A 16,042-nucleotide genomic window follows, 5' to 3' on the forward strand; every position below is an offset into this window, starting at 1 on the left:
ACCACATCGAGTGACACATCAGAGAAATCCATTTCACAGACAGGGAGAGGAAACTTTTAAGTTAATCCAGCTTGTCAAATCAAATTCTGCTGATCAGGAACTTCATTCTGTTTGAAGGAATGGGCTGAAATACAGCCTGACTATAAGCCCTATATGGAGGGTGTGTGGGAAGGTGGTTACATTATTCTGGTATTATTATTATTGTTGTTGTTAAAGGACAGTGTGTTCAGTTGTGTGTATGTCCATCTCTCTCTGCAGTTTAACACAAGAGTGAACAATACAGCGTGTTTTGACCATCTGGTCCAGGCCAACGTGCGCAATAAGAAGATCCTGAAAGACGCCGTGCAGAACATCACAGCGAAGGGCATTACCAACTACACAAAGGGGTTTGAATTTGCCTTCAAACAGCTCTCAGATGTGAGTGTCTATTTGATCTTCACATTTCCGCTTGCAACAGTGTGTGTCTGTGTGTGTCTGTGTGTGTGTGTGTGTGTGTGTGTGCGTGTGTGTATGTGTGATGTTTTTTATATGTGTGTGTGTGTATATTAAATTAAATTAATGGAAAACCAACCCTAATGAATTAACAAAGGAAATTGTTTTCCTGGACACATTATCTGTGGCATTCATGTACTGATGAACTACTTCTGCTGTTTTATGATAGTGTGCTGCTCTCTGCTGGTGGTGTTTTGTAACTGCAGCCTGTTTCAATGTGTTTCAGCCAAACGTGACCAGAGCTAACTGTAACAAAATCATCATGCTGTTTACTGACGGAGGAGAGGAGAGAGCTCAGGAGATCTTCGCCAGATACAACCCTGACAAGAAGGTGGGGAGAGAAATATTTATTTTTAGTCGGCTCCATCACCTAAAACACTTTTTTTAAAAAAAAAATAAAACTTACTCAAAACAAAACTTCTTTTCATTAACTTACAGTGAACGTAAAGAACATTTTTGCCCTCTCCTGTAAACTCACCGTTTTGGAGAAACCTGTTTTCTTCGGATGGAGACGATATTTAATACTTTCAGCATTCAGTGCAACAATTTGCATGAAAAGTTTTTGAAATTTTAACATGAACTTTATATTTGTCCCCCTTTTGCTTTAATGACAGTGTGTGCTCGAGCTGGCAATATACTAAAGTTTGAGTGGACAGTGGTCTGAACATGAGCTTTAGTGGAGGAGATAAGATTAAAAAAAAAAACAAACAAAAAACTGACCTTTGTGGTTAAATTTGAATAGTGACCTAGAATTAGAGCAAAATATTTAATATTTTTTCTTGTTCATTTTACTTTTCTAACTTTTTTTGTCACAATTTTTAAAATTACAAACCTTTAAGTTGTTTATATATATATATATATATATATATATATATATATATATATATATATATATATATATGTATATGTATATATATATATATATTTATATATGTATATATATGTGTATATATATATATATGTATGTGTACATATATATATATATGTGTGTGTACATATATATATATATATGTGTGTATATATGTGTATATATATGTATGTATGTATGTGTGTGTGTGTGTGTGTGTGTGTGTGTGTATATATATATATATATATATATATATATATATATATATATAAAGCTCTGAAGGTTGTACTTAGCTGTGTACTTCATTCCAGGTTCGGATTTTCACTTTCTCTGTTGGCCAGCACAACTATGACACTGGACCTATACAGTGGATGGCCTGTGCCAATAAGGGTAAAAACTGAGTGGAATGTGTTTTTGTTTGTCTGTGTGTATCGTCTGTATGTGTGTAAAGAATTCATATGAAGTATTTCTTCAGTTTTATTCAGCTTTTTTAGTTATTTAGAATTATATGTATTTGACTTAATGAAGGCAGCAGTGCACATAACTGAGCTGCAGCTTTTTAAATGCATAATACTTGTTAGAAAGTATTATTTTCTTCTCCTGTATGTCATCTTTTCTGAGACAAAAGGTCTTCTTACTGCTTATTGAGACTCATTCATTCTTTTCTTACAATTTATTGAGACTCATTCATTTTTTACTGTTTTGCTGATCATCTGCGGACCAGATGAAAGGATCACTGTGGCCCTCTTGTGGCAGAAACACAGTGCATGTCTGCTGGAATATATTTCTCATTTTTCATTCTCTGATGTTTTCCAGGTTACTTCTATGAAATCCCTTCTATAGGAGCCATCCGCATAAACACGCAGGTATTGTACAAATGCATGCCGAAGACAATGTTTTAAAAGCATATGTTAAAAAAATAAATAAATAGTTGCCATATAGGGTTCTGAGGAGTGTTGCCATAGAGGAGCCACTTTTGGTTCCCTATGGTTCTTTAAAGAACAGCTTTTGGAAATTGAATTTGTGAGTGTCAAGAACATTTTTGAAGTTTTAGGGATATGTGGAATCGGACAAGATTGGAATCGGCAAATTTTGGCTCCAAACGTGCAATCTGTCAGTGTATTATTTTTTATTTTGGCCAATCGGTGTTGCAATTTATGATGTAAATAACATGAGGCAGTTAAGTGCACTCGCAGTATTTGACCACTGCTGCCTCATCTGTACCAAAATAGCACAGTTATGCAAGACTCATTATGCTAAATAGCCAGTTGCCTCTTACTTTCAATGTTGCACTTTATTTGATTCATGGTATTCAAATAGGCAGCTGATTTTTTGTTAATGTAAAATTCTGGCTTGGCCCATTAGAAAGTGCTTGAAATGTGCTTGTATTTTTTATCTAGCCCTCACATTGCAGATAATATCCATTTTTTGGAATATAGTTGAATGATGTGTAGATAGCAGACTCATTTTATCAGGTCAGTTTACATTTCTTTTGTTCTGTAGGAGTATCTGGATGTCCTGGGCAGACCCATGGTCCTGGCTGATGCCAAACAAGTGCAGTGGACCAACGTTTACCTGGATGCACTGGTATGATATGTCCTAATATGGCTATCTATATTGGCAAATGCGTATTTATACGTTCTATAGTTTGTTCCATAGACTTTCATGTGTTACTGCTTGCAATATTGCATAAACAGAGCGTTGATGTTTGGTAAATATGCTACAACATCTGTCTCTCTGACCTCTGTGTGACCTTAGGAGCTGGGTCTGGTCATTACAGGCACGCTGCCCGTCTTCAACAAGACAAAATCCAAAGAGGATGGTTCCCGCAACCAGGTCTCCATGAACTTTCTTATCTGAAAACTCTGAGACGTGCAACAGCTATCTGAATCAATGACCTGAGAGTAGAACACCAGACTTTGGAAATCAGGCCCAAATGTCTATTATTAGCCGTGTCCCTGGAAATGTGTGATATTTTGGTCACTTTATGTTGGAAAAAGTTAGTAGTGACGCAGAACGCTTTATCTGCAGGACATAGTGACCCTGGGGACAATAACCTTTTGGGAAATTAGACTGAGCTGCATGAAGATATTCACAGTTGTGGGAAGTAAATATTATGGGATAGTTTTGCTTAATGAACAGTTATAGGTCAAACTAGACTCCTCAGCCAGGGAGATTGCGTTAGTCAGTGCACTGTTTTTATATGTAATTGAGCTGTGGTTACGTTGGTGTTCTAAAGTTAACCACTGTTAGGGCTGCACACTATATTGTTTGTTATAGCAGTATTAGCATTTACAATTCAGATATAGCAGAAGGCTGCAAAATGTCATTGTATACTGTGAGCGTCTTGATGTTCCAGATGAGTTTTGTGATTTAAATTGAATTACACTGAACAGGAATCAGTGAAAGAAAATAACACTGGTCACAATAATGCAGGCCTTTAACTTTGTTATATCAAGATGGATAGATAGGATGATAAATAGCTAGATTATTTGATATGTTATAATTAAATTATGAAATGTAAAATTGCGGCTGCCAGGGCAAATTAATAAAGCCACTGTGTAACGCCACTATGTAATGAATACATTCTGAAGAGGTTTATTTTGTCCATTCATGTCTCTTTAACACGATGCACCACTTTTTAACACCTTTTGACAGCCCTACTTTAAATTAATTATGTAAAAATACATGTAATAATGCATGCATATAGTCTTCAAAGTCCATAATATGCTTCTAAAAAATGTGCAATTTTTGTAATGCAAGGTGCATTACAATTGCAGTATGTAGCAATTGTAATGGGAAACCACTATTTTTTCAAAATTTCAGTACAATTCAAACCTTTCAGATGTAAATAAAGTCGGTCAAAGTGGTTTGATGTAAAATGCACCATACTTGAAAAACTAACTCAGAACTGTTCCAAATGGTGTTTATAGAATCCAGACACCTGATGAATTTAATGTCTCGAAAAGCTACTTCACAGAAAGCTATTTGTTATTATTACAGAGGGATATGTATTAATACACATGTTACAGGTTTTCTTAAAAGGTTTTGAATACACTGCCTGATGCCTGAGACACTATGTAGCAGTTTTGAAGTAAAGCTTTGATCTAGAACACATTTATAACTAACACATTCTGGGCGAAGAGCTACATGCAGGAAGTTGTAAGGTGAAATAGTCATCAAAGAAAACTCAGATTTACCTCTATATAACCATTATCAACATTACATATAAAAACTCAATAGACACTTTATGCTCACTGGTCATTTTGGATGGCAAATAAAATGGCTATATTGCAGTATATTCATCACAACTCTTGGTTATTATAGCCATCTTTGTAAAGGAATCAGAGTCAGTAAGTTTGTCTACAGTGAATCATTTCACATCAAAGCACTCTGAATGACTTTGTTCACATCATGATTGAATTATATAGAAAATCTGAATAACTGTTGTAATTCCTTTTTAATTACAATGTATTTAGGCATTTTATGTGCTGCTTACACTTCATGCAGTCCTAATTGCTATCATGGTTTAAATCATTGTTAGTATGAGGTGTGTTCCCATTACTGTATGTATTGTAATAACATTTGTAAGTTGACACAGATATCACAAAAGTGGCGGGCTGAGATTTTAAACAACTTTTCCTTTACATCATTGTGTGCGTCATTTCATTATAAACAGCTCTGAATCCCAGTAAACTAAAATGGTCTACAATACTCTTTCATCTAGCACCAGAACCAGCTCATTCTGGGCGTGATGGGTGTGGATGTGTCTCTGGACGACATTAAAAGACTAACACCGCGCTTTACAGTAAGTATAAAGCACACACATACTTATCTCTAACGCATCACTCTGGCATAGCACACTCAATGCTACCAATTAATTTTCTTTTGTACTTTATAATTAAAGAAATTGCTTCATAATTTATTTAACATTTCATCAAAGTAGAATTCAGTGGGGCGTAATCCTGTGCAGATCTCGAGCAGTGACAGTCATTCTTATCCTTTGTAATAACAATAACTGCATAAGAATAGTCTATTGTTCTGTGCTCGGGTCTTATGTGGCCTTGTTTCTCATGGCTGCTCTGAGCAGACACACTCTGGAGAGGATATAAGCTTTTATGCTCGTCTTGTACGTTACGCAAGCATCTGCTTGTACTTAGATTTGATTTGTAAATGGTTGTGATTTTCCATTAAGCTCTGAGGAGTGTTTCCAGATGAACAGACACTGTTGATTAACACACGCAGCGTGTGGATGATTGACAGATCAGGCCGGAGTTGAGTGGAGATTTTGGACAGTACCACTGCATAGTGGGATTAAATAATGCCTCTCAGTGACACGAACTCAGGACCAGACCTATTAGGCCCTAATGGGGATTTGGGTGATGCTGGTTTATCCATTGAATAGAAGTGCCACTCACTATTTATCTTTCTGTCTGTTTGTCTCTGCCTCTCTCAGATTGGCCCTAATGGTTATTATTTTGCGATTGACCCCAATGGCTATGTGCTGCTCCACCCAAACCTCCAGCCAAAGGTACATGTATCATTTTTTTTCTAATTATGCATTACGTACTATACTTCATTACCCATGTCAAAAGCAGCTGTCTGAGACTGCATGTGTTGAAAGGCATTTGCTGTCAGAATATTTGCTTTTTTTCTCATCATGTTTCTTTTCGAGCTTAAATTGTATTGTGTTTCTCTCTTTGTCTCTTTCTCTCTGCCTTTCTTTCTTTATTTTTGCCACATTCTTTTCCCCTATGCTTTCCATCCTGTTTCTTAGTCTTATAAATCTTATCTCAAGAGACAAGACTAGCCTGTTTGTTTGCACCTTTTTTTCTTTCTTTTGGAATATATTCTAAACAGTTCAAACAGTTTTAGCACCCAGAAAGCAGAAGATATAAAGACCTTGTCACATTTGTTTCCCCTAAACTTTATAGCCTTGTTTAGGTCTGTGTAAAAAGCCTTATAAACAGAGTTTTATATATAGTTCTTATAAATTTTGCCTCCCTCAAGAATAGAAAAGCCCATTCAGGTGCATCATTTATACCTGTCTTTTTCCAAATATTTTATTTTTTCATTGACTCTGAAGTCAAAACTGTTTTCAGCAGAAGATGGGGGTCCCTTGTGATGCTGCCATCTAAGAACTGGTCCTATGATCTGGAAATCATGTTCGACCCCTGATGTAGCAGAACTGTCATTTAGCGTCCTCCTCAAAGTGTGTTGAGCTGTACAATAACATGCATTAGTTGTGGCTTCACATGTGAGGCCTAATAACCAGGTGTAATTGGACATGACTGGGGAGAAAATTGGGAAAAAATCCAATTAGATAGTATATCAAAAACCTCTAATCTTATAACTCTTATATCAAGAGACAAGAAAAACCCATTTGGTCACACCATTTTTTTCTTTCTTTTGGAGTATATTTCCAACAGTTTGAACAGTTTAGCACCTAATAAAGCAAAAAGTATCAAGAACTTACTACATTCTTTCCTCTACACTTTGCAACCTTGTTTTATAGCCTTATAAACAGACAAGAGTCAAGGAAAGCCCATTTGGTTGCACCTTAACTTCTTTTTCAGTATATTAGACTTTTTCATTGACTTGGAACTGGCCCTTTCTCTCCTCCCCTCTCTCACTCAGCACGATGGTAGTCAATGTGGTCTGTTATGTGTTGTAACAGAATTGGCACGTTGGTTAATGTTCTCCTACAAGCGTGTTAAGCTGTACAATGACGTTGCATTAGTGGTGCTTCAGAAAGATGGCTTCATGGTAATCAGAGGACATGTTAGGCATTACCCTCACAGCTTGGCAGATTTATATGAAAAGACCTAGCTAGCGGATGGAATTGGACATGACTAAATTAAACAGATGACATCTAGAACCTGCCACATTCTTTTTCTGTATACCTTTGCATCTTGTTATGGCGTGTAAATAGCATATACAGTCATCTGCAAAAGTTTCTGGACCCCACTCGAATGACGTTTTGTTGATTTTAGAGTACAATGTCTTTTTATTTGCTGAGTTTAACGTATTGGAAAAAATTAAAGATAAAATATGTACAAGCCACTGTTTCAAGATGTTACATTCAGCAAATAAACAGTAATTAGGCATTAAATTGTCCAGAAGTATGTTCTCTGTGAGGACATGTACTTATATTTCACGCTGAAAATCATCAAAACATTTTGAGCATATGACTGTAAATTGTCGTTATAAATCCTGTCTCAAGAGACAACAAAAATAAAAAATAAAAATAAATAGGTTTTTATGTAGTCTTTTGCCTTGAGAGACCGGAAAAGTCCATTCTATCAAATATCTTCTTTTCTTTTTAACGATATTACATTTTTTCATTGACTTACTCTAAACAGATTTCGGCACCTAAAAGACTCCAAACTATTTTCAGCACCTAAAAAGGTAGAAGATTTGAAGAAGCTGTTAGTGATTCCGCGTGGCCTTATTGCTGTGGATTTTTTTGAGTCCAGGTGGGAGGTCATGGATTTAGAATGTATCAACATGCATTTGCAGCATACGAATAAGTGTAATCAGGGCTCCAGTGCTCGTCTGCACATGGTCCATGGGCTGGATGCGTTTTGCGCGTAACCTTTGCAGTTTGCCTGAAGTAATGCACAGTAAACTGGCAGTGAACTTGCATATATGTTTCTCAATTGATCCCAGCCATGTACATATCGGCCTATCTGGTGGACGAGGTGGAACCTCTTTTGATTCTAGTGTTCCACTACACATACAGGGTGGTATGCATCGTTGACACAAAGCATATGTGATTAGTATTAGAGAGAAACCCTGGTGTGTGCTGTGAATGATGTCGAGGATAAGCAGGGCAGTCTTTTATTCTCAGTGTGGACGTATTAAAAGCACCATCTATCACCTCATCACTGATAACTGCCGCCCAGCTCTGACAAACCCTGCAGCTTAAGAAGCCAAAGCTGGAGAAGTGCCTGTGAAGCATGGCCAGAGTAGTTTACACTTTCCATGATTTAAAATCATATCGTAATCACAAGCCAGAGCGCGTGAGTTATGCACACATAACCATGCGAGTATTTCAAGCATTCGCGATTCCTTGGGTGTAGAAGCCATGCGCGCCGGAGGAGGTATGGCGCGCAGTGCGGGAGAAGTGCCGAAATATATCAGCATTAGTGCTGAAATGCTGGGTCAGCCGAGTGTGATGTGTGCTGTTAAAAGTGCATTAAAATAACAAAGCTCCGGGTCAGATATATGGAGGGCATTAACTTTTACCCACAACACAAGTCAAATCAAATAAGCAGAACCTACTCCCATACTCTGAGTTAATACGACTGAGTGTTATGACAGGTTTCCATCTTTTCCAGAGTTATACCCCCTAGCCTTTAGATTAGAGGAAACGGCAAAGTCATGAACATGTTGCTCTGGCTTGCATTTCCATTGTTTTGCATTGCACAGCCTTTGAAATAACCTTAAAAGACAGAATGTCGTTCCTTTAAGTAAGTTTATTCGTATCGTTAGAGTGACCAAAGTAAACACCATAAATCGCTCCCAGTAGGGTCCCATGGTACATCCATGTGGAGAGCAGGCCCTACATTTTTTGTTTTACTCCTAGAAGCCAGCTCTGATCAGCTCTGAAGGCTGGAGAGACGTTCAGACGTGATCCGGTATGGCCACGGCTCTTGCACGCTGATTGAGTAAGACGCATAGGCATGGGTTGAATCTCTGAACCGTGGACGTCGTACTTAACCTTGAGCAGCGTGGGTATGCAAGCACGAGCCCCTTAACCAGAGGGTGCCAGATATACTGGAAGCAGTTCAAAGTGCCGCATGCAGGTCTGGGGTAAGGAACACAGGAGGGAATTTGTCTGCAGAAGTTTGGAGGAAGTTCTGGGGAAAGCTTTGGAGTGTTTTTTTTTAAGGAGACGTTTGCACACATTGGACGATGGTTGATTTGATTTTGATAATGTGGAAATGGCTCACACGCTCTCACAGCACGGTGGCCTCTCAGTGCCAACTCCCTTCAGTACACACAGGCATTAGTTCAAAGCAGTCTGCTTTTTTACTGTCCACAGAGTAAAACTGAGATCATTCCCAGTCCTTGCTTACTGTTTAGATAATATGCAGCTTCTTTCTGTTTTCTTTCCTGGAATGAATTAGTCTTGTTTTTTTCATGTTTTTCAATAGAAGAGGATACAGAATCGTCACAGCAGGTTAAAAAACAAATACGCAATAACTTTCCATGAGGTGAGACAACAAAATATTGGCTAGACTTTACTGTGATAGAATATTAGGTCAATATAAATGTATAGAGTATAGAGTGTAGAGTAGATTCTACCAGTAATAGTGTAGACTACTTTAGCAGTATGCAGTTTTACAGCCTAGTGTCCTTCCCTTCCTACTTGACCTTCTAGCCAGGTGTTTGACCAACACTTCAATCATGCACTGCAGTGCAAAAGTTTGAAATCCTCAATCAAAAGTTTGGAATCAGTATTTTCAATGTAAACCCTTCTAATCGATCCATGCTCCACCCACACACGTGTTCTGTTTGCAAGGTTGGACAAGCTTTACTGAAGTCCTCTTTAATTCAATGAATTTGGAGTTGGAGTTTAGATTTGCTATATACGTTTAAAATGCTACGATACCAAGCTGGAATATGTTGCAGGCCTGGTGCCAGAGCGCAATCATAAGTGGGACATCTGAAAACCATGGCAGGGAGGGGTGGTTGAGTAATTTACTCACCAAGACACTGCATTACAGTTGCTAACTGGCAATTTCTAGAGGTCTTTTAGCAAACTTCAATGATAGCAATGTAGAGAAGGTTGCACATGCCAGTGAATTAGTTGTTATCTTTGAGATGATATTTTTTAATTCACAAATGTATGCAAAACTGTTGCACTGGGCAGCCCTACATGCTCTCTCTGGCTTAGTTTTACCCACCCTCTTTTTTGATCAGTTATCTGATGAAAAGTAGCACATGAGGAGTGGAGTTTCTTCGCTTAAATCGCATTATGCGAGAACTGGTATTTTTGCTATTGGGCTTCCCCTGGAGTTGTGGAGTATATTTTACTTTTACATCACTGTCATTAATACAAATCGCACTGTGAGCATAGATATGTGCACATATGTGTCTATATGTCTATAGCTGTGAGCCCCCCTCATGTACATGTGCATTTATTGGCGAGCTGAAAGGTACAGAATCCACCCTTTCGTGTGCACACGTCACGCATGCATATGGACACTACAGACTACACTCTCAGTTTTGGTTGTTTCTATGTGTAAATAACTGAAATTGCAAGTGTGATCTGTAGTGTGCATATGCCTGCGTGACGCAAAAGGGAGTCAGATTCTGCTGGGAAGTCGAAATTTAGCACAACACCTGCAAAGAACATCAGAAAAGAAAGAACCTTATCGACTTACAGGGTAGAGTAATATTACAGGATTTTATTACAGGAAGTTGCAAACTTGCACAGCTTGAGATTGACCAAACTTTTGACCAAACTTTTTTCCCAAAAACCTGCAAAACTCTGTGAGACCAGGACGACACAGATAAAGTTACAGCCTATGTTATAATCTTTTATAAAAACATTGGCAGGGATGTAACTCACACTCTGCTGTCGGATTTTCGTTGTTTTCCCATGAGGCCGTCTCACATCCCTTTATCTCTTTTAGCTCTCGCCAACGAGTAAAAGCCAGTCTGAGTTTTACTCTTGTCCGGCCTTTTGCTTGGTCTCTCTCTCATTTTCTCTTTCTTGCTTCTTCAGACAATGCTGACAATGTGTTCTTCTTTTTGTCAGTCTCTGCCATGATATCCATGCTGGGAGTACCAAGCTAGCTTCGTTTAGCTAGCTGAAGAGCGATAATTGTTTGTGTGTGACATAATGCCTTTAAGCGTTGTGCAGTTCTCGCAAGGGGTCTTGTGTCCCCTCCTCTAAAGTTACATAGCGCTATAGCAGGCCAGGAGTGACAGAGATGCTATTCTCCCTATTATAACTCCAAAATACCATTAAAATGATTTTGAAGCTGTTATTTTAAGGTAAAATTGTTACAAAGAGAACTACATCCCATCTTATTAGTGTGACCTCACAAATTAAATGTCACTTGAAATTAATAATGCATTCTAATTTTTGTATTTTGTTAACTGAGTAGCTTTTTCAACCTCAAAACAGTTGCTATGAAAGAATGTATATAGATGACATGTTATTGCTTAATAATTTCTTATTGATCCTAAAGTACTTGAACACAACATCTAAAAATGTTTGTCTAGTTTATAATATTTAATGCTACTATGTTTACTATTACAATACTATTATATATTATAGAAAATAAAACATATATATAAATACAGTGCTTTGCAAAAGTCAGAAACTACCTTTGTAAAGTTTCCAGTCAAAACAGCCAGTGAGTATAGGTTATTCATTATTCATTATTTTTCAGATTCATAAAAAAGTGGGAAAAATACGTTTAACAGAAAAATACACAAAAGCCTCCAACACTTAGTATCATATCAAATCTGTCAGTATTTATTTTGTCCACTCTTCACATTTGTGCACCATACTGTCATTTTAACCTCTTCATCCTTATAATTTTAAAACCATTGAGGTATAGTTGTGTCCTCCACGCAAAAGCCAAGGCTCTCACTAACTGTTTTCCTTCTTTTGAAGACACTAACATTACACAAGCTACTACCCAAGCATGCTTTAGCTGCCATGCAAATTTCTTAATCATGTGCATCTACAATAGTAAAAGGAGATATTTCTGATGAGATTTGATATGAGAGGAAGGAAAAAGTCAAAGGAAAATAAGTGGAAAAAAGTTTTCAAAACTGTGAGAAGACAACTGAATGTGTGGGTCTGAAAAGACAAAAAGGAACTAAAATTGCACTAGAACACCAAAAGTGGACATCTGAGATGCAGTAGGTTTTTATGGAGTGATAAGTCTAAATTTGGAATTAGGATTACTTGAGGTGTGAAAAAACATTCCCGCAGATTTCTTTGAAATACTGGAAGCAAGTCTCCCAAAAAGAATGAGAGCTGTAATAAAAACATGGACACAATCAATATGGAAAATATTGTTGGCGTCCGAAATGATTTAATTTGTGTTTGCACTTAATGCTGGAAGTGTCAAGTAATAAAAATCAAGAGCTTTAAAAGAATCATTCTGTCATTTGTTGAAATGCCAGATCAGATTTCCCTTTCACATTTACTTTTAAATGAACAATTGCTCTTTTATGGCTGGTGAGGTGTGTCTGTCCTGAAGAGATTTTTTAGGACGGAAATCAGGCATTTTGGTATTTCCTGCTGTCTCTGCCACAGTGCTCTGCAGATTGGGCAGCTAATGATGTTATCGCACCGCTGTTTTCCAGACACTTCATCACCATGCTGAGCGGTAATTACATCCATTTCACATCTCAGCCATTCAGCACTGGTGCCAGCCAGTTCTGATGATGCTGTAAAATTCTGGCCCGCTCTACAGGTTCCACATAATCTTGCTGTTCATCTGTAGGCAAGATTCTAGCCTGTCTTAGCTCTGAAAGGATGACTGACATGAATAGAGACGTGTATTTAAAGAGACAAAAGGATGAAGACAGAAACAGAATTGTTCCCTTGTCCTTTTTGTATTGTCTTTTTTCGAAACTCTACCTAACAGAATGTAATGTACAAATCACAGATTTGCTCTCTGCTTGTTTTGTAGTCATAGTATCACCTCTATGACATTAATGTGATGTTATGCACAAGAGTGACATCCTCTTATAGTGGAGGGATTTGGGTGGAACACAGAGGAAGTGAAGAGATAATTCTTCTTCAAACAAATCCTTCCTGTTTGTAACAGGCATTCCTGATTGGCTCAAGCTTTCAGCATGGATGAAGCTGTAGCTGGCCAGAAACCTGTCAAGTCTGAATTTGAAAGGCAGATTAAGTGCATCCATTCCAATGTTTTTCAGTCTCCCATGTCTGTATCACATCATCGATCACAATGGTCACTAATTATGATACATTTCTCTGTACTTAGAAAAAAACAGAAAACCCATTGACTTAAAAACTGACCTACATAGAAGCCAGTGGGCAGTTGCTGAATTTGAAATATGTGACTATTATATGAATATGAATGTGAATGCAAATATGAAAGCACAGCAGTGCAGGTCTTAGGATGCGATAGACCTTGAAAAGTCTTTCCAAAGCTGTTCTTAAGAAGGTTTATCCATCTCTGGAGAGCAACATAGTAAAAACAGTAATTCTGGTTACATTGGCTTTCCCTAAGGTTGTATGGGATCTATTTGAAATCAGGAAGGGACTTATGAAAACTCCACCTACACCTTAACACTGGTATCTTCTTTGTCTTCTGCCTGAAATAACCAGTCACAATTATAACAAGGTGTACAATTACATTCTCATAATAATTTCACAACAGCACCATGTAACGCTTTGTTTACGAGCACTTTAGTAATCTGATAAATAGAAAAATCCAAATCTACATGAGTGAGCCAATATTTAGATTTTTTTCTAAATACACAACGTGCACCTCTACTGTTTCTTTGCAACTCTCCAGTAAACTCCCCAAATAAGGGCAGCAATTCAAACTTATAACCACAGTTTTCTCTGTAACTTCAAGTCTGTTTCCTGGTAAATATTCATTATGGTTTAACTGACAAAACCAGACAGTGAGTGTGTTTACATGCACTCAGTAATCCAATCATAATAAGATTTCTGCAGTTTTTTGATTATTCAAATGGTCATGTAAACAGCATACTCTGATTTCTTAAACCAGAGTAAAGTCTAGAAATCCAATTTAGAAATCTGATAAAGAGAGCTGGATTTTAGCTCAGTAATCAGATTTCTCAGTGCATGTGTACTCTTACTCTGATTTCTTTCTCATTTCTCAGTCTGCGCATGTGTGAAAACAGACCGCGGTACCGGAAATAAGCAAGCAGTGTTGCTGCGAGATGGCAGCAAAACACTTTTGAAGCACCACTGAAACCAACTACATGTTTGACTAAATGAAGGATTTAAATAATGTTCATCTTTTAGATCATGTATGTTCATAGTTTCAGGTAAAGTGGCTCGATGTTTCAAAAAAAAAAAGCTGCGGCTTGAAGTTTGAGTTTTACATTAATTTTACATCTCATGTAAAATGTAGACCCAGAGTTTCCAATTATCTGATTACCCAAGTGCGTGTAAATGCGTTGATCGGATTACTGACAAAATCTGACGTTCTGCAGTTATCGAATCATTAGGTGCATTGTAAGCGCACTCAGTAATTGTTATTAAGGTCCATGTGAACGCACTTAATGACACACAGTGTCACTGATGTGAAGCACCAATCTAACGAAGCACCAAAAGCTACTTACAGTGCCCCCTTGTGGACAGTCTTCATCCTGTTAAACTTGAATGAGTGAGTTACAAGGCAGGTCCATCAGGTCGCATCTAAATAAACAACCACAAATGCCTTTGATTGAGGAATTAATGAAAATGTTGCGCAGCAGTGTGTTTTGCATAAATGTTTGGGGACAGAATTCAGCAATTGCACAATGGCTATTTTAATAAGTGCTTTTCAAATGAGTGGGTTTTTATTGCAGTTGCTCTATGAATAAGATCACTGTGATGACATTTGGTCTGTTCTTTTCTGTTGGGCCCCGTAATTAATACTCTACTTTTATGCCTCCCTGAAGCCTCTTCTACCTGCTATCACTGGCATGTACGCAAACATTTAGAACATGTTACGCCATCATACTTATTCCACATCTACAAAGGCCAGCAAATGTTTTCCTGCTACATTGGCGCACACGGAAACAAAATGGTGTTTACATATTTCCACAGCAAATCAGATAATGGGGCAAGATGTCTTTCATATGCCAATCTCACGCTCTATATGCTGTGTGTATAGTAGGGGGGCTGTGGAAGATTGACGCATGTAGCAGACACATGCCAATCATGTGTGGAAGGTATTTGCCCCCACCCTGGGGAGGCAGTAGCTGAGTGCAGCGCGACCTCGACACTTTGAAATCCTCCCGTTTCTCTGCCTGGCTCTCATTACGTGCTCCGCTTTCATATTCAGCACTGCCTCCCTCCCTCCCTCTTTGATTCTCCCTTTCCCTTTCACATGTCTTTCTTTCTCTCACTTCTTCTCTTTGTTCTCTTCATCTTTAATACATGCACATCTCTTCTCTCTCTCTTTTCTTTTTTTTGAGGTCTTATTTTTTTCATCCCTCTGCCTCTCTCTATGATTCAGTCTCTCTTTTTCTTTCCCTTTCAATGTAAGCTCCAGTGCAAAAAATGAAATGATTCAGTGCTTTGTATTATTCCATGTATTCTTTAGCCTGTAGGGTTTTTGTGTGTGTGTGTGTGATCATCATTCTCCTGTGTTTGCTTTTCATTTCATCATCATCATCCTCGTCTGTGGCCATGTGCATGCTTGCTCTGTTCTCTGCGTATGTCATGTAAGAATCTGGCAGTTTTATTTTATCTATTTTAGTACTTCTCACTTCATTTTTGTAACATTTTTGACAAGTTCATGAGTAATGAAATACACAATATGCATGAATCACAAACATTATGCATTCCGAAGAGCAAACACTCACTGTCAGCTCTTCTCAAAGCCATAAAATTAGAGCTTTATGGTCCAGTACTGGCTGTGCGGCCTAGTGTCTGCTCCTCTGGAGCCAGATATATCACTGAATATGTATACATGCTGTATAAGTACAACTGATAACCTTTTATGAGACCTTTTGCTT

General features: G+C 37.8%; 1 protein-coding gene across 2 annotated transcripts in view; it reads left to right on the top strand.

The window, feature by feature from the left end:
- Window positions 1-16,042, top strand: part of LOC118817770 (voltage-dependent calcium channel subunit alpha-2/delta-1) — a 130,514-nt gene that overhangs the window by 78,927 nt on the left and 35,545 nt on the right. For both annotated transcript variants that reach the window (XM_036584684.1, XM_036584683.1), the window contains exons 11-18: window positions 259-417; window positions 719-823; window positions 1,651-1,729; window positions 2,156-2,205; window positions 2,843-2,926; window positions 3,098-3,175; window positions 5,067-5,147; window positions 5,796-5,870. In XM_036584684.1, coding sequence (XP_036440577.1) covers window positions 259-417; window positions 719-823; window positions 1,651-1,729; window positions 2,156-2,205; window positions 2,843-2,926; window positions 3,098-3,175; window positions 5,067-5,147; window positions 5,796-5,870 — 711 coding nt within the window. The remainder of the gene's footprint in view (window positions 1-258; window positions 418-718; window positions 824-1,650; window positions 1,730-2,155; window positions 2,206-2,842; window positions 2,927-3,097; window positions 3,176-5,066; window positions 5,148-5,795; window positions 5,871-16,042) is intronic.

Source organism: Colossoma macropomum, unplaced genomic scaffold (assembly GCF_904425465.1).
Source record: "Colossoma macropomum unplaced genomic scaffold, Colossoma_macropomum, whole genome shotgun sequence".
NCBI classification, from domain to species: Eukaryota; Metazoa; Chordata; class Actinopteri; order Characiformes; family Serrasalmidae; genus Colossoma; species Colossoma macropomum.